General features: G+C 35.1%; 1 protein-coding gene across 1 annotated transcript in view; it reads right to left on the minus strand.

Moving 5' to 3' along the window:
- The window catches only part of tkv (serine/threonine receptor kinase thickveins), a 252170-nt gene extending 232628 nt beyond the window's left edge, over nucleotides 1-19542 (minus strand). Inside the window, exon 1 of the mRNA XM_090370593.1 lies at nucleotides 19455-19542. Within this exon, the coding sequence (XP_090226719.1) occupies nucleotides 19455-19542 (88 nt within the window). The remainder of the gene's footprint in view (nucleotides 1-19454) is intronic.
- Between the last annotated feature and the right edge of the window lie 1269 nt (nucleotides 19543-20811).

Raw genomic sequence — 20811 nt, forward strand, 5'->3', positions numbered from 1 at the left:
GTCAATGTGAACGGAGAGTACCTAAACCATTTACGATTTGCAGATGACATTGTGGTCATAAGCCACGATCCCAAAGAATTAGAGGAAAATCTTAATCAGTTATGCACAGTTAGTAAGGATTTTGGACTAAAGATGAATATGGCTAAAACAAAAGTAATGATTGAAGGAGCAGTAATTGAAAAGGTGGAGTCATATACTTATCTGGGACAAGTTATTAGCTGTAATAATAATAAATGGCTAGAAGTCAAGAGAAGAATAAATTTTGGATGGATAGCATTCAGGAAATATAGTCACATACTGAAGAGCAATATCCCAGTTTGTCTGAAACTGTAAAATAATGAATCAATGTATACTTCCCACCATGACTTATGGAAGTGAAACTTGGGCACTCACCAAAAGAATGGAAGAGAAGCTGAGAACTACACAGCGAAGAATGGAACGAATTATACTGGGAATCAGACTGTTAGATAAGAAGAGAAACACATGGATTAGGCAGCAAACTCAAATAAAGGACATTCTTATCAAAACTAAAGAACTAAAATGGTCTTGGGCAGGACACATAGCTCGAAGACATGATGACAGATGGACTAAGAAAATAACAGAATGGTACCCAAGAGGAGCTAGAAGAAAACCTGGAAGACAAAGGCGGAGATGGATAGATGAAATTCATGAGTTTTCGGGTAGTAAATGGATGGCCAGTGCTCAAAACAGAAGGAACTGGAAAGTTGCTGGAGAGGCCTTCACCCTACAGTGGATTGAAAATAGCTGATGATGATGATGATGATGATGATGATGATGATTAGTAGTGGAAAATGATGCAAACAAGAAAGCTTATAGCTTGCTTTTTTGCACCAAAATTACATATGAAAATCACATTAGAAATAGTTACAACATCAGTCAAAAAAAAAAAAAAAAACTTCCCACATCACCTACAACAGTTTTAGTTCTTCCTTTAATTTATTCAAACTACCAATGTTCACAACAACAACAGATGAAAGTTTTTTCCAACAATCAACTACCCAATGGCTGAAAGCAAACTTCTGCATATCTATCCAGCAAACATTGTTCTGCAAGGAAAAATGCCATGAAAAATGTTTCATCTGGAGAACAGAAATCGTTCTTGATAAAAGAACCCATTTGTTTTCCCTCACCAACCTTGTTGTCCTTGTCTGCATCTATTCCAGCAGCTCTACATCCTTCCTAAAACGAAGCCTCCAGACCTGTATGCAGTACTCAAGATGTGGCCTAACCATTGTCTTGTATAATGGGATTATCACTTTTTTATCTCTGCTAGCAAAATTTCTGTATTTCACTGACAACACCTCATGAGAGTTAACATAGCAGCTTGTCTGCATTGCTCAGAGAACCTCCTATCTGACTGCACAATTACTCACAAGTCTTTTTCATTTTCCACCAACCTGAGTAGTACCACACTTGGTAGGTTAATCTGGGTTTACAACCCATATGCAGTGCTTTGCATATGTAAATAAACTTTAATTGCCATTTCTCAGCCCATCTAATATTTATAGATCTTGTTGCAGCAACATACCTTGATTACTATCCTTAACCACCCTACCAACCAGCATATCACCTGTAAACTTAGACATTAAGCCTGATATACCTTCATCAATATTATTGACACACAGAAAACAATGGGACCCAACACTGAATGCTCGAAGACTCCACTAATAACATTAATCCACGAAGAGCAGTGTTCATTGATAACCATTCCACAGCATTAACTTGCCCTTAATACCACACTGCTCCAATTTGTACCTTTCCTTTCATGTGGAACAGTATCAAAAGCTTTCCTGAAAACTAAGATATCAAAATTATTTTTTGCATCCAGTTCCTCTGTTACTGCATCATAGTATCCAGTTAAATTGGTCAGACAAAATCCATGGCACCTCCGTAGCCAGGAGCAGAAGTGCATAGCACACGCTTCTTGATTAGACCGGGGTTTGAGCCTGTGACTACCAAATATGGAGGATGAGGAAAGGTCAGGGAATGACCACCGCATATCCCCAGAGCAATATGGCCTTAGTTGCTAATGCTCCTAAAAAAAACCCAAACCAAACCAACAAAATCCATCAACCCCAGGGGCTCACATCTGGTGGGTATGGGCTTGGCACACCCAGGGTCCTGAGCTAGATATCATCATTCTTCTCTTCTTGGTGATTCCCCTCTCTCTCTCATTCATAAATTTTTTTTTTTTTTTTTTTATTGGTGCAGCATAAGCCTCAGGCTTCCTTGCACCATTGGCTAATAATAATAATAATAATAATAATAATAATATAACTGCAGTTAAATTGGTCAGAAAAAATCCATCATGTAACTGCAATTGATAGTATTGTTGTTGTTATTTGGTTTGTTTTTGGAGCAATAGCAACTAAGGCCATATTGCTCCGGGGATATGCGGTGGTCATTCCCTGACCTTTCCGCATCCTCCATATTTGGTGGGCATGGGCTCAAACCCCAGTCTAATCAAGAAGCATGTGCTATGCACTGCTGCTTCTGCCCACCTGGCTACAGAGGTGCCTAGAGGTAATATTGCATCACTTCTTTAACCAGTGAACAGAAGTTAACAGGTCTGTAGTTACACGTCATCCTTTGATCCCATTTTGTGAACTTTGGATACATTCACGCATCTTCAGTCCACAGGAACCTCCCCTGAATCCAACTCTCATAATTATGGCTAAGGGTTTGCTTACTTCCATTTCTGCCTTCCTTAATATAATTGGATATATCTCATCCACCACAGGTGCTTTTTATGTTTCACTTCAATTTCTCTTCCTCTTTCCTCTCAGTTGTCACAAGATCATTTAGCTTCCTATTAGAATTTAGTAAACTTCTGTCATCTGTTCCATAAAGAATTCCTTGTGTGTGAATGTAGATGCAAATACCCATTTAGGTTTTCTGTAACCTGAGCAAGATTATCAACAGTTAAACTATTGATATTAAGTGGGGGCAATGATTCACCTAATCCTGCTAGTGTTTACATATGTATGTCTTTGATGTTTTTCTTTGCCAAAGGCTTCTCATAATTGGGCTTAGCTTATCTACCCTCCTTTGCTTTGATGAGTCAACAAATAGCCTCCACTCTGTTGGCTGTCAGAAAATTCATAGAAAGTTCATAACTGCAGAAAAGTTAATGCAATATATCACGGGTAGCCAACTTAATTTGTGATGTGATCTACTTTTTTCCTTCAAAATGTACTGCGATCTACCATCTCAAAAATTTCATTGCACAAGGTTAAAAAAGTTAACATATTGAAAAATGTTGTTTATAAATTTTAAAATTCAACACAGTTCAGAATTCTTATTTTAAATTCATACGTATTTAAAATTTTAATTTATGCGAAGTTTGTGTCTTCATGTCAACTGCCAAGCTTTCAAAATCGGGGATATATATACAAAATATATACTGTGATAAATACAAAAAGGCCGATTCACATAGATATGTGGAACCAAAACAGGAATTTAAAAGTTCACTGCATTTTTTTACATTTGGGGTACTTTTCTCGGCAAACATATTTCCAAAATTCTTTTTCTAATAATCTGGCTTTTAGAAAGATATCATTTCGCAATGTAATAATTTCATTTTCAAGTAATATCTTCTCCGTGTGAAAAATCACAGCGATTTTTTCTGCAATTTCTGGATAATAAGAAATATATTGAACAATGTGTTCAATTGTTTTAAAATCACTGAATCTGGTTTCAAAATCATCCACAACTTTCTCAAATTCAGAAACATATTTCTCACTATTAAATCACTATCATATTTCTCACTATATTAAAAAATATATATATTTTTGCAAATGATCTTGCAAATTTGCAAAATGATTGAATTTTTTTTCCCTTTTAGATCCTTAGCCATTGCCAAAAATTGATATTTATATGCAGCAATGTCACTCACATTTTTATTTTTTCCTTGTAATTCCAAATTCAGATCACTTACTGGTAAACTCTGCCAAGAAAGCCAGATCACACCACTCCGTATCTTGTAGCTATGATAATCATCTCTCCTTTGATCAACAAATTTTTTAATTTCATTCAGCAAATTCCAAAACCTCTAGAAACTCAGCCACCTCACATCTGTGTGTAATATCAGATCTGGTTCATTTTTATTGAGTTGCATTTTGAAAAGTCTCCTTTGAAGAGATTGTCCTCTGATGGAATTCACGATTTTGAAAGTTGTGTCCATAACACTTTTAGTATTTAATCTTTTTCTGGATAACACTTATTGGTGGATGATACAGTGGGAACTCTAAAAATCTGGGAATTCATCATCCTTTTGGCACAATGCAATGAATCCATTAAGATGCCCTGTCATTGCTTTAGCTCCATCTATTGTTATTGATACAAGCTTAAATAGTGGTAATTTAATTTTTTCAATAAAATTTTTGAATGCATTAAATATATCAAGACCTCTAGTTCTTGATATATTTTATCTAGTTCTTTTAACAAAAACCATACCCAACAGTTCTTCTCTAGTGGCAGAATCGTCAAAAACCATACGAACAAAAACGAGCAATTGAGCTGTATCACCGATGTCTGTAGATTCACCCAGTTGTAAAGAAAAGTACACACAATTAGTAATATGAGCACGCAATTGTTAGCTCACATTTTTTACTCATTTTTTTTCGCTGCATCGCATCACAGTATTTCGAGATAATTACAGATCTTGAAGAGCACTTTTAATTTCATTTTTGGTCTTCAAATTTTCAAAAAGGGAATCTGCTATTTCTAAAAATGCATCTTTGATGAATTGCCCATCAGAAAATGGTTTGCATTTTTTGCAAGAATATGACTCACTTTAAATGATGCTACAGTTACTGCTTTAAATTGTAAATTAGGTGTCACAAATAAATTTTGTTGTGCAAATAATCTGGATTTAAGTTATTTTTTCTAAGGTCACTATTAGGCAGAAAATCCGATTGGTATTTACCATGGAGTGCATTGAAGTGCCTTTCTAAATTTCCTTTATTTGGGTATAGCCACAGAAGCATTGCAAATCAAACAACATGTTTCTTTTATCATTAAATGATACGTTTTACTCTTTGATGAATATGATACTTTTTAGTCTTTTCGTAGTATTCATTTTAAATAAAACGGTATTAAATTAACGTATAAGTACTGTCCACTTATTAATATTAACTAAGCTAAATAAGAATTCTATGCATACACTGTGCTATCCACAATGTAACTGCATGAATTTTCACTAGACAAGTCTAGTGGCTGCACGGCAACAAGCGTAGTCATGTGGTTCAACAGATTTCAATAAGCGTATGAGTGGGACACATAATAATATTTAGATTTTGACTAATCTATTTTATATATATATTTAAAATTCATCGTGATCGACCGAAATTAAAGCCGCGATCGACTTGTTGACCCCCCCCCCCCAATATATCATTGAGCCTTCTTTGGAAAATGGGGAACCAATTCTTTTTCATGATCCCTATACAATGAAAAGACTTTTTTTGAGGCCGGCAGAATCTTGAGCTTCGGTCTTGACACTAAAAGCTCTGTAGACCCTTTGGGCAGATTTAAATCTCTCATGAGACTGTTGCATTCACTTGATGTAAACAACTGTGGTCTAGAGTTGTGAACATTGTTGCAATAGTTTATATTATGCTCTAGATCACAAATGTTGTCATATTCCGGATTTTATGGCATACGTTCACCCCAGGGGCTCACATCTGGTGAGTATGGGCTTGACCACCCAGGGTCCTGAGCTGGATATCATCATTCTTCTCTTTCTTGGTGATTCCCATCTATTTCTGACTCTTGTTTTCGCTCTAGCACTCTCTCTCAAGGTAACTCAGAATTTTTTTTTTTTTTTTTTTGGTTGGTGCAGCAAAAGCATCAGCCTTCCTTGCACCATATGACTAATAATAATAACTGGTGAAGGTAGTAGCAGTAATTCAAGTCCATGGGGTTCACCATACTCGGCTTGTTCTTAGCATTATAACCTGCTACATTTATGGAACAAAAGTAGTGTCATTAACATGATCCCTAGGTTTCCTCCATACCATGGGAATGGCAAATATCATGGCTTTATTTTTACCACATTTCCACAACTGCAAGCCCTCTATCCATGTATGGCAAATATTTTATTAGGGGATCAACTTTTATCTTGGTCACATCATTTAATTCCAAAATGTGCAGAATATACATTTTTTTCATGAATGGCATTATATTCTGCCTTTGTTTCACCACAACATAGTTACCACATATGTAACAAAATATATTTGGATTGTTCACACAACCACAAGTTGCCACTACTGAAGACACAGAATATGAAAATCACAGATATTAGTTAGCACAAGTGCACTAGAAAAAGAACCAAATGCAGAATAAACACTTCTGCTAGTTTATACAGCTGTGTGACTTGCAGATCTTGAAGTGTCTAAACATGTCTGGACAAATTTCAGTCACAAAGGAAGTAGTATGAATATCAAATATACATGGAATGTATCTATAAAAACAATTCTTACCATTTGTAAAAAAAGTTGCATGTGAAAGGTAAAAATGGCTTGAATTTTCAGAATTAGTACTAAAAGCAGACCCAGAAACAGCATGAATTTTGGAAACATCAAAATCTATGCAGACCAGTGTTATCTTTTTCAGATAGTGTGCCGTTTCAAATGTAGAGGAACTTATGATAGTTATTCTGTGTCCAACATGATCGGCTCAGTTCACCTGGGATGTGTTCGGGCTAAAATAAAGTTGAGCCACTCTCCAGAGTCAAGAAATTGAGAAAAGGAAGGGTTTTTGTTTGGTAGGATATTCTTGCCAGCACCGACCCTAGAAGAAAGAATTTTTCAATTTGATGTTCCACATTATTATTATTAGCCATATAGTGCAAGGAAGCGTGAGGCTTATGCCGCACCAGCCAAAAGAAATTTCCGAGCAACCCTGAGAGAGAGAGAGAGAGGAAGGAATCACCAAGAAAGAGAAGAATGATGATATCCAGCTCAGGACCCTGGGTGTGCCAAGCCCATACTCACCAGATGTGAGTCCCTGGGTAACACCATAACTTGGAGAATTGGAAATTTTAGTCATAATCAAAGACAAATTTGTTACAATACATGCAAAGCATGCAAAAAGAAGGGAGCCAGCAAGATCAGTTGACAAGCAGTGAAGTAGAAACCAAAGAAACACTGTTAAAAGTTTAAGAGTCAAATTAATATTAAGCACTTAGGGGAAAACACATGCCTGATTATGAAAACTCCATATTACATGATGGGAAAGGATGACTGAATTTTTGATTATATTAAATGTGAAGGAGAAATGATGATAATGACCACAGCAGAAAATTTAGTCAATTTGAGTAGCAAAAACAAACATTTTTGTAAATAAGAGATGAAGAATTTGATCGTCATATGGGAGAAAGAACAACTTGGACCATATCTAAAACATCAAATATTTCAATAACTTGTTTATGCAATTGTATGAGGTTCACTCACGTTAAGTTCTCCAAATTTATTTCTCATAAAATACACAATATACAAAAACATTTCCTAGAAGAAGTATACATTTCACACCTTTTCTTCCAAGCTGTGACGGGCATTGTTAAGGTTTGTTTAAAAGTGTTTTGCCTATTAGTGAATGGCTGAAGCAGCTAGAAAAGTTCTGTCACAAAGTGAATCCATTGGTGGAAACAACCAAAAGTCACTGGGTGCAAGGTTAGGCAAGTATAAAGGATATGGAATAACCTCAATTTCTGTTTTCTGTAAAAAAAAAAAAAAAAAAAAATTTGCACCTTAGCAGCATGATGGGGGAAGATGTTCCATCACTGTTCTGATAGAATCAAATGCAATTCAGTCTGTGTGGACGATTCTTCAGAATCTCGTCATATGGGTTTCTCATCACTGTAGCTCTCTTGGGAACGCACTATGTAAGGATCATTCAGTCAGTATGCAGAAAATGTTTTTTCACAGAAAACAAAACTGAGGTTATTCCACATCCTCTGTAATATCCTGACCTTATACCTAGTGACTTTTGGTTGTTTGTAACAAAGAAGGACGTTCTTCATGACTGAACTTCTAGCCAACAAACAGCTGCTTCAGCCATTTATCAGTGGTCTGTACACACCTTCAACTCCAAACAATTCTTCACAGTGGCCTTCTGAGCATGGAAGAAAAGGTATGAAAAATGCAGTACTTCTATCAGATTATCAGTAGTGGGAGAAAGATAAGCTCACTACTGCAGAGAAAGAAATGAAATAATATGAAAATTTTAATTTGATTGATTAAAAAATATATTTCACAGCATTATAGTATTTCTGTTTAAGAAAGCTATCTTCCCTCCAGCAAAAGCAACATGCTTGAGCCTTTGCTCACTTCAGAAACAACAGATGACATCTGAGCAAACCTAAAATTACTAATACAGTACTATTCTTAACTGAATAATCACCACCAAGATGACAAATTGGTAGTGATATTCACCAAGATGACAAACTGACTTTTCTGGACCATGCGTGGTCCCAGTAGTTGTTATTTGGTTGTAAGGAGCATTAGCAATTAAGGCCATATTGCTCCGGAGATATGCGGTGGTCATTCCCTGACCTTTCCGCATCCTCCATATTTGGTGGTCATGGGCTCAAACCTCGGTCTAATCAAGAAGTGTGTGCCAAGCACTGCTGTTCCTACTCACCTGGCTTCCCAGTAGCAAACCATGGCTCAATGTGATAAGTATACTGTATTTAACCAAGGTACCATGTGATGTACAGAAGAAAAACTTCTGAGTGCAAATGTAACTGAAGTTACACGAATATCAAATTCCTAGTATTAGGCTGAGTGAGCATACTGCAACAGTTAAGTAAAGGAATGGGGTTACATTTATAGTTTAAAATACAAATAGTTTCATTAAAAAAAAAAGCATGCAATACATTATATATTTTTTGAGCTAACTTTAGAAACACTGTTATCCACAAGTCAACCTAAAATTACTAATATTGTTTTTAATCAATTAATATCAAGAAGGAAAATCTATTAAAATCCAATATTCATTAAAAACTCAATGTGTTATCATTATTGATGTTTTGAGTCTTGCTGGACCCTCATTAGTGGCCCACCACATTAACAACTTTGCCTTCACTAGAAGAAAGAGTTTACCCAAACAATACAGAAAATGTAGATCAAGCATTTTTTTTTTTTCAAACTATTTCAAGACTTGCACTGAAATATAACCCTGTTCCCATTACTTAACTGACAAAAATTATATGCTCAATTTCTGCATGGAGAATAATTTGAAATCTCTGTTAATCAAGGCCAACTTCAGCATCAAAGCTTCAGCTTATGCCCACATCAGAAATGACACCATTATCAATGAGTCAACTGAAATATTGCTAATATTTTATGCAAATAGCATCACAAAAATGGTGCCTCTGCTAATGTTCAGGTCACCATTGCAGGTGATACTGTCGTACACATTCAGTGTACAACAGTATCACCTGCAACAAGTACAGAGCAATGTTGAGAAAAAGTCACAAATTAGGGTTAAATTTGACAGTGATATCCTGCAATCCTGCCTAGATTGCAGACACTTTCATGGTAGGGGGGAGGGAGGGAGAGAGAGAGAGAGAGAGAGAGAGAGAGAGAACGAAGTGAGCCTTATCAATCAATTCATCCTGAGAGGGATTATACAAGGCTCGTGGGGTAGAATTTCTCAACATGGACCGTGCTTGTTATGAGTTGAGTGCTTCTACAGGGTTGGGATACACGTAAATAGAAAGGGTGCAAGAATATTTGCTGATGCTGTTAAGGCAGTGTTAGGTGAGTCAGAAAACTGCTATCTTGGGAAGGGGATACACAGACTAATAGATTAAAAATAGCTGCAAACAGAAGTGAAAGTGATTCTTGCACTGCTTCTCTTGAAGCATGCAGCAGCCTAGAAAGCAAGGTATTGGAAATTTAGGCCTTCTGTGGGTCATCTTAGAACAAGAAAATACATGTACTGTGTTACAGTAACTAGGAATAAGAATAGGTGCATGTATACTTGCATATGCACCATGCTAGAAGAATAGGAAATAAATTTCGTGAATTTGAAATGCTGGTCAAGTCATCAAATGTAGCGTTGTGGAGATATTAGAGATGTGGTGTTGCTCAGATATAAAATGCAAAATTTTAATATGGGAAGCACAATGTATGCAGAAACAACAAACAAGACAGGAGTAGAGGGGAGGATTATACTCTTTGTTAAGGAGCACTTAAGTCTTGTTCTAGTCCAAGGACTTGGATGTCCTTGGACTAGAACAAGTATAGAAAAGGGCAACAAGACTGGTGAAGGGAACAAAGGTGTGCTCTTATGAAGAAAGGCTTAAGTTCTGTAAAATGCAGCTTCTGGAAACTAGGCACCTGCAAGGCAATCTGACTGAGGTGTATAAGGCCTTGAATGGATTGAGCACAGGCTCAATGCTGATGGGATTCTTCCTCTTGCTCAGATTACAAACCTGAGGGGGGATTGATTCAAACTGAAGAAATACAGTTGTAGAACAGCTCTGCGGAAGTTTGCCTTTTGCCAGCGGGTAGTTGATTGCTGGAAGAAACTTTCATCTGTTGATGTGGAAATTGATAGCTTAAATAAATTCAAGGCAGAACTAGACAAACATTTGGAATGAAATGGGAAGGTTTTTTTTTTTTTTTTGGCTGATGACTCTGTCTAAGCTTGCTTTCTTCCATCATGTCCTCTACTAATGCTAATTTTATAGTAGTGTTTCAGTGGTGGTACCAAAAAAGAACCACCAATGGCAATACAACTTTTCCTTCTTGAGCAATGCTCCTAAAGATCCAAAACAACAAACTAAAAACTCTACTTTCCTTTACATATCAGAACTATGGAAATACAATAAAATCTGGGCCTTAAACATTCCCAGAGACCAACAAAACACAAGATAAAAAATTTGGTATCAATCTGACTTTTTCTATTGTAGTGCACTAATATCCACAACTATGTAATTTCTGTAGAGGAGACTGGGGGGGGGATGCCACTATGGCATCAAAACAGATAAAAAAAAAAAAAATTCTTAGGAAGTAATATAGCTGAAAATTTGGTGTTGATCTTCCTTTTCTCACTGAGTAATGCCCAAGCATCCAAAACATACAGGGAACTCAAACTTTAGTAAGAGAGAGACACACACAGATGGGTAAAATACTTATGTTCTTTCAGCAAACTTTAGAAAAATAAATAAATAAAAATTCAGAAATACTGTTGTTCAAATGAGTTTGTAATAAGGATACACTGAACTCTGGGGTTTTTTTTTTTTTTTTTTTGAGTATGCTCCAATCAGCTTTCAGTATTTCTCACTTTGCGAGTTAAATTTTTATTTTATTGTCAGGTGCTGCATTGGTTAATTGACTGGCCTTGCACTGATTAGGTGACAACATTCTTCAAAACAGTTATGGAGGAAGGTAGACATAATTTCAAATAAATAGTATAATTATATTACGAGAATCTTTTTATTTGAAGGGGAAAACTAAGACAACGCATAACATTATGAAAGATTAGCAATATAAAAGAATTTTGGCAGAAGCAAATTGATTTACTATTAAGCTTTCTTATTAGGAGGAAAGCAAATACTGTTATTAAAGGAACAGATCATCTAGACCAGTGGTGTCCAAACCACGGCCCACGTGGAAGGTGAACTAAAACAGCGTTTTAGAGAGTAACCCACTGCATGTACAGCCATGCAAGTGTTGAGCTTGACTTTTACTCCGTGGCTGAGTTAATTGGACTCGGGCATAGACAGCAAGGTTCCCCCCCGCCCTGTATCTCGGGTTTTTCATCCAGCAAAATAGGCAAATTGACCAGAGAACACACGAATTTACAGACAGAATAACACAATGTACGGCAGATGAATTTAATTATTTGGGTGGTCTAAAACTAACAGTTTGGTCAAGCTCGACTGTATCAAACGTGTGCATGTGGTTCAGTGCCGTCATATGTATGCTAAATACAGTTATGTACGTATAAATCTTTTCCTATTGTGAAATTCTACTATTTTGATATAATTTGTTCATTGTATTAATAATAATTCAATTTGTATTGAATTAAAAAAAAAAATCATCCTTAAAAATGTTCCAAAAGAGGAAAATCAATTTGAAGTGCAGTGTTTTTGATCAAAGGTGGATTGAAGACTATTTCTTCATTGATTACCACAAAAAAGCAGTGTGTTTGGTAAGTAAGGAGACTATGCGAGTTTTCAAAGAACACACTTTAAAACGACACTATGATTCCAAGCATAAATCTTACGATCAACATAAAGGAGTGTTGCAAAGAGCAAAGTGTTCAGAGTTACAAAACGAATTAAGAAAATAACAAAACACACTGAAAACGTATCAGTCGAGAAATTTATCTGCTGTTAGTGCCAGTTATCAAGTTGCACATTTGATTGCTTTTGAAAGTAAATCATTCGGTGATGGTGAATTTGTTAAGCTTTGTTTGTTAAAAGTTGTGGAAAAATGCATACAGAGAAACAAACAATGATACAAGACATTTGTCTCGGCAAACAATTATGCGAAGAGTAGAAGATATTGGAAAGAATTTTCTCGAACAACTTTTGGAAAACAAAAAAAAAAAATTAAATATTTTGGTGTGGCACTGGATGACAGTACTGATGCAAATGACATAGCCCAACTCCTTATCTTCATACCTGGAATTAATGATAATTTTGTAGCTGACCTACACAGTATGCACGGAACAACTGTAGGTGAAAATCTTTGCCAATCTATTGAAAAGTTAGGATTAAATATTAAAAACCCAGTAGGAGTCACAACTGGCAGTGCAAAAAAATATGATTGGTAGAAGCATTGAGCTTGCTTATGGGTAGAATAACCAAGAAAATGATAGATATCGCGGCTGAAACTCCGATTGGAATTCACTGCATTGTGCATCAAGAAGTTTTGTGGGAGAGTATTGAACCTCCACCATGTTATGAATGTGATTATTTCAGCTGTAAGTTTATAAGATCACATGGCCTTAATCACCGAATGTTTTATGATTTCTTTCAGAAATTGAAGCTGAATACGAAGATGTAATTTTATATTGTGCAGCGAGATGCCTTAGTCATGGAAAAATATTAAATCGGTTCTTTAAACTACATCATGAAACCGATATTTTTATATCAGAAAAAGGGAAACCAATAAAACAGCTATCAAATATGGAGTGGCTGCTTGATCTTGAAATTCATATAGACATTTTTAGTCTTTTAAATGCTCTTAATTTAAAACTAAAAGGGAAAGGAAAATTAGTCTGATTTGTTTGGTGACAGAATCATTTCAGAATAAGTTATTATTTTAATCCCAAATTGAGCAAGAATGTTGTTATTTGGTTTTTAGGAGCATTAGCAACTAAGGCCATATTGCTCTGGGGATATGCGGTGGTCATTCCCTGACCTTTCAGCATCCTCCATATTTGGTGGTCAAGGGCTCGAACCCCAGTCTAATCAAAAAGAGTGTGCTACGCATTGCTGCTCCTGCCCACCTGGCTACAGAGGCACCAAGAATGTTGCACCGAGCTAAAGGAGGAACATTTCCAAAGAATCACTGCCTCTCGTTATTACAATTATTTTTTGACAAGTCTGAAAGTCGATTTGCTGATATAAGGTCCCATGAAACAGACATCAGCTTGTTGAAGAACCCACTTATTTCCATGAAAAATACAATCCCAGCTTGCAACTTGAAATTACTGATCTTCAAGCCAAAACATGGTTCCAAAATAAGTACAGGCAATCTCCATATAACATGGTTTCACTCTAACACGATTGATAAAGTGCGGAATCCTCCACAACAAAGTATTTACATAATATGGTTAGAGAATTGGGGCAAACCTCACATAACACTGTATTTTTAAGCTTTTGTGTGGGAAAAACTCTGCTATTACACTGGATGTAATTTTTAAACATTTCCATTCTTTTTTGTGAATCCCCCATTTTTGACTCGCTAATCGTTATACAAAAAAAATTATTGGGAAATCCCCATGTTTTCCCAATAATTGTACTATTGAACTTGTGGAAAAATCTTGATTTCAAAGTTTTATTACTATTTGATGATGTGCCAGTCCATCCAATAGATTTAAGTCATCCAAACATTGAAGTAATGTTCCTACCACCTAGTACAACTTCTTTAATTTAGCCAATAGATCAAGGCATCATATCTACCTTTGAAACTCATTACATCAGAAAATCTTTAGCAAAATAGATTTTGGAAAAAAAATTTATTCCAAATTGACTGATGAAAAATTGAAGTGATGAAGGTACGGAAACATTTTTAAATTGCGTACTGTATTGGAATCACAGCTTTATCGCACAAAGAAGTAAAACCGTCAACATTAAATTCGGGTTGGAAAAATGCCAGATTCATATCATTCAGGAAATATGATTGAAACGCCAGAAAATGGAATCAGTGCAACAGCAAAAATTGCTAAGTCTATAGGAAGGGAAGATTTTGATGATATGACTACTGAAGCCCTCGTGGGTAGCACAGTAGGTAGAAACAACCTAAGTTCGAATCCTGTCGGTGATGGAGGAATTTTTATGGGTCTTTTTCACAAAGTGGCAGAGTTACTTGGTCAGGTGAGGTTAGCACATGGTTTATTCTCTCAGAAACTCTGGTTTTTCGACCAGCAAAATAAAAAATCTATCCCGGAACAAAGGAAATTTATATACAATATACACAAAGTAACATGACCTTAGTCGCAGATGCTCCTAAAAAAAAAAAAAAAAAAAAAAAGGTATGATTACTGAAGACATTTAAGAATTACTGGTAGAAAATGAGGCTGGCGAAGAAAATTTGGTGAAAATGGTATTGGAGGCAAATCAAATAAATTCAAAGGATGATAGCACAGATGAAAATTCTGAAGTCCCAAATTTTAAAAGTATAAAGGAAGGCAGAAAGCCGAGCAATTAGAATCTTATTTTTTGAATGCAGATTCTTAGACTGAAAGGAGCACAAAGTTCAAAAGAGAGCTTCAAAAATACTTAGTTCCATACAATGAAATTTACAAAGATCTATCCAGCAAAAGCAACCGAGATTAATGATTTTTTAAAGAGAGCAGAAAATACACAAAATCTAGAATGGTGTATTTTTGTTAGAGTTTGGAACATAATCACCCTTTTTTTGATTATGTTCTTGTGATCACAAGATTTTATAGGAACCTGACTACCCTGTTATAAGAGGGGTACCTGTACATTGACTGCAAAAATAAACTACAGTACTTTAATTCTACAAGGCTCTCCCATCTGAAGATTTTCCCCTAATAAAATACTATGAAAATGGTTACTTTGTTCAGATCAATGAATGTTTGCGAGCAAGTTTTTTTATGCATGAAATCAAATAAATATTTAAAAAGAAACAATAACATACGAGCATTTTCATTCTGTATTGAGAATTGGCATCAAAAATTTTCAACCAAATTTTGAACAATTATCTAAAAATATTCAGCCTTAATCATATCATTAAACGTTAAGTTTTGTTCAGTAAATGTATTTTAGTATTTCAGTAAATGTATTGTACTTAATAAAATATTTTCAATTTTTGGTGTATCATTATATTTATTGATTCACCTTAATATTAAAAAGCAGTTATCCTTTTCAGGTTGTAAAATTTCTAAAGTGATCATTTAAAAGCAAAAGTGTGCTTTTTTTTTTTAATCAAAAACAAAAGTAAAGTATTCAAAAAAAAAAAAGTAACTTAAATTAATTACGTTAAAACTAACCTATATTAACTATGAAACTTCATAATCAAGTAACGCACCTAACATTAGGTTAGATTAATTAATTATGGTGCTACATAGTTAATATAACAATAATAAATTCAATGAAATATTAAAAGTCAAATTGTATAACCTTAAAATAACCTTATATCATATATAAAACAATCTTAACACACCTAACCTTAATATATTCATTAGTATATTAAGATTTAAGTCAGATCACACTAGGTAACTAAAGTTAAACACCAGATAAAAAAAAAATCTGCTTAGAAACCACAAATAAACAAGTGCACATAAAAACGGGCATTAAAATCTGTCCTCATTATTATGGTGCAAGGAATCCTGAGGCTTATGCTGCACCAGCCAAAAAAATTCCCGAGTTACCCTGAGAGAGAAAGAGCAAGAAGTAGAAAGGAATCGCCAAGAAAGAGAAGAATGATGATATCCATCTCAAGACCCTGGGTGTGCCATTAAAGAATGAATAATCCTGAAGAATTCACCTACTGATACCTGTTCTAAAGCCATCATAATATTTTTGATTAATCTAAACCTATCACAGAAGCTGACAGGGAATAAAAATTTATTTCATGAAAACAAAAAGATTTCTACATTATTTATTCTGATGCCAAAGATTTCATACATCAGAATAAAATACTGTCTTCTACCAAAATAAGTTCCTACATAAGTTTCTCTCTCAGGGTAACTAGGGAATTTTTTTTGGCTGGTGCAGCATAAGTTCATATCTCATCCTTCTTATTTTCAGTTGTAAGTTATACAAAATACCATCCATACTAGCATTGAGAATTAATGGAATCAACTTAAAAATTAATGGATACTAGCAAGAAATTAAGCTGCCATAAATGAATGGTCTAGTGCAAGGGTACAAAAGTAAATACACCTTGAGTGTCCATGATTCAAACCTGCATGACGAATAAACACAATAATGTTCTAGTATCACTATAACAATGTTCTAGTATCACTATAACTTGTGAACTATGCTACCCTTATATGATCATCCCAGAGCATAGAAAGAATATTTATTTAAATCTCAAATTATTTCAATTTGAGATTCAAATAAATTTATTTAAATCGAAAAAAAAAAAAAAAAAAAAAGTAATTGCTATAGCAATTACTTTTTTTGGCAAGCATGATGTATATAGTTTTAAAAAGATAACCCATTCATAATACTGTCTGTGCTTCCTGAATAAAAGCATTAATACCTTACCAAATTACCAGTTCCAAGATTGTAATCTCCCTAGCCTTGTAGATATTCTACAGGGAGACTCTCATTGTCAACTTGATTTAATCACTATCATCAGTATTTATTTTTATCTTTAACTAACCTGTCCAGTGCTTCCAAATACACTGGTTATCCTATAACTTTCTATAACATATAATTAGTATTTAAATACCAACCGGGCTAGCCAGGTGGGTAAAATGCTTGCCTGGCAACCCAAAGGTTGCGGGTTCAGATCCCGCCTTGGGCTTTGATATCACAATGGTGCCACACTATCCAGTTGGATCTCACGGCCACGATACACAAAGGAAGCATGAAAAAACTGGTTCCTTCGTGTATTGCTCACATCATACAAATAAAAAAAAAAAAAAGTACTTAAATAAAGTGTAAATGCTCAAGGCGTAATATATTATGAGTTTGAAATAAACTATAAAATATTGGTGTAAATACACCATAGTGAACTCAATGGAAAACTACATAAATAGTGTAAATTTGTCACAATATGAGATACAATCGATTTGATTGTATCTCATTGTGACTACCATCACAATATGAGTTACCATGAACTACCACAATATGAGAGATGCCAGTATTGTGGGATTATCTTCACAACTGGACTGTCATGTCTGCAATACCAGAGTACCTGGCCACCCACTGATGAAACGTCAACAAGCCTTGAAACGGTGCTGTCTGGGTGGTGGTGCCCACCAAGAATAAGTAACAATAGTCTTCTCTTTTAGTGAAGTGCAATACATAGCAGCTCGTTGTGGAAGGGCACAATGTGAGATACAGATAAAATGATGCTCTTCACACTACTAAAGTAGTTTTTTATTTAAGAGTTGTTTATGGTGTGTTTACACCAATATTATATAGATTATTATACTTTTAAAGATATGCCTTGTTGCATTTAATTTCATACAGTACACTAATTAATGGGCACAAAATTAATAAAGCTGTAATATTACTGCTGTAATGTAATGAAAACATGTTACTCTTCTTACAGCACTTAACAAAATTTATTAAAAGTTCATAAGTTAAACGTTTTAAAAAAAGCAAGCACTCAGTTGTTACACTTCTCGAAAACGTTTTTCAGACTCCTAAGATGGTTATTTCATATTGCAAGTTCAAGTATCTCTGTAATTAACGGTAGCATCTGAATGCCAGAAACCGCAAGAACTGAGTTGTTTGCATGTTGATTGAAATTAAGACAAAAACAATGGCGGGGGAGGGGAATCGTTTTGTTGGTGGAAACGAGTTATGGTGTTAATATTTATCAACTTGAATTAAGGCTGAGAGTGACTTGACGCCTCGAGCACACACCATCAAATAAACAATTCACTATTGACTGGGGGTAATATTTAACATCCAGATTAGCGTGCATTCTTGTAAAGTCCGACATTCTTCATTATTATTTACCTATCTATTTAGGCTTTGCAAGGCCTCGGTTAACAGAAACCTCTATTAAATAGAAGACCCAATAATCAAGGTCCTACTTTTTGACAAAAAATGCATTTTTTATTTTTTTTTCCTGAATATTGGCGTTCCAATTGCCAACACTTTCCAATTCGAGCATTGAAATAAAGAAGTTATATTTAAATATTATTTTTAATTACTATAATAATTTAATTAACAAAAGTATTCTGTTATTAGTGAATTATTTTCATTAAAATATACTACGTTTATTATTTCGGTATAAAAGTTTTTGTCAAAAAAGTCGACGTCAAACTAAATATAAAGCGACAAACTGTACCGCAATCTATTAACTCAATTATCAAATAAAACTGACAAGACTTCACTAACGGCAGCAGCTGAGGCCAAGTCAATGTTGAAGGTTTGACCATCACCTAACTTTTATTAAGCCACCATACGATGGTCAGGCTGGATAAAATGAAATACATTATTTTCTTTGAAGTTATTGAAGTCTTCGGCAGAAAAAGATAGGTTCCTATCAGGAAATAACGCAAGAAGATGCACATCACCAAAAATCATTTATACGCAATACGTATATACATTTATCACAAACTAAACCTCACGCATTTACTTCTTATGATGAAGACATCACTTGACAGTAAAATAATAACCCATATAATTCCCGATAAACATTTCAAATATTCGTTCTGTTTCTCACGCTGCAAACTTCTTAGACAGAATTATGCGTTGAGTTCAATGACATCTGTCAAATGAAAGCAATTGGCAATCCTTCCTTCAGAAAATGACAGCTATTATAAACCCCTCTAAACACTGAAAAAAATTATTTTCGATAGAAATCGCTTCTTGCCCTTATCCTACAATACACATAAATGGTTTGTAATAATCAGCCCATTCCAACAAATTTAAAACAAGTATTGCGAATAGAAAAACTGATAACTTGGCCATTGGAGCCCTACGACCTCAATAATGTCTTCCCCTCTTAAATTTTAAAGTCTACACGACACTGCATACTTGCCACCGAAACATATAAGATACTATACAAAAATCAGGCATACTATGTAGCTCTCACCTTCTTTTGTATTCCATAAAATCACTAAATTTAAAGCCACAAAGTTTATCCATGGCCATCGCACAAATCCATTACAACAATCCGCCATTTTCCCTCACGACACATTGGTCAGGTCAAGTGACCATTAACGTCACAATATCTCCTCCTTTCATTGTGCCGCAGATTAGCGTCACCTTTCGGAAACTAAAAGCAATTCAAAGAAAACACAAATTATTCTAAAAATCAACTTGATTGAGGTGGAGTTGATTAGAATTCGTGTCAAGACACAAAGGGCATCGATATATCGTTTGCGTAAATTTCTTGCATTTCTAGAAAAAAAAAAAAAAAAAACAATTTCTAGGATATATATACCGCGCAGTCCTCGCCAGATAACTACTAAGAGCTGCATAAATAAAATATTTACCAACCATCAAGGTTTCAGGTTGGACAGCTGCCATTATTTACCAACAATTTGGTATGCATAAAACTCTTAAAGGTAAGGTGGTAGTAGTGGTGGTGGTGGTGGTAGTAGTACTAGTAGTGACATGTGATGCAAGAAAGCAAGTGTATTGTGCAGCATCAGTCATAAAAAAGAAAAAAAATTTCACGCAACCATTCCCTCTAAATGTTTGTCCAGTTCCTCCTTAAATTTATTTAACCTATCAACTTCCACAACGACAGATGGAAGTTTGTTCCTGCAATTAACCACCCGCTGGCTGAAGGAAATGATCATTGCTGATAACAGATCAAGAGTATTACCCTCTCTGGTTCCGTCTCGAACATGCTGCTGCAGAAAACAATCATCCCATAAATCCACAAAAGTCTTACTAGTGTGCGAGTGACCAACTCACAAGTTCCAGTCAATATCTGGGAAGTTAAAAACCCCCATTATAAGACATTCTGATTTACTAGCCCATTCTATTTCTCTGTACAATTGTTCATTTTACTCATTCGCGTCATTAGGACTATAACACACTCCTACTCTTATTTTGGCTTTCGTAGTGCTTATATCACACCAAACTGACTCAACAGTGCACCATTCATCTATATCAACTGGATGCACTTCTTTTGATTTTATGTTTTTCTTAATTAACAGCATAACACCTCCTTCCCTTCCTATCCTGTCTATCCTCTCTGTACCCATTGTACTCGGCAAATTCCAATTTTGCATTCCTAATATCTGTGTGACACCACGTCTCTGATATTCCAACAATATCCGCCTTTGATGTCTTGACGAACACTTCAAATTCATCAAATTTATTTACCTGCACCTATTCTTAGTTACATTAACACATCTCATATACCTACCTGTTTCATGATGACTGCCATCAGTCCCTGAAACCCCAGCACCCCTCGCCCCAGGCCGCTACTTATTCTA

This window comes from Mastigoproctus giganteus, chromosome 3 (assembly GCF_048544385.1).
Source record: "Mastigoproctus giganteus isolate SK-2022 chromosome 3, ASM4854438v1, whole genome shotgun sequence".
Lineage (NCBI taxonomy): Eukaryota > Metazoa > Arthropoda > Arachnida > Uropygi > Thelyphonidae > Mastigoproctus > Mastigoproctus giganteus.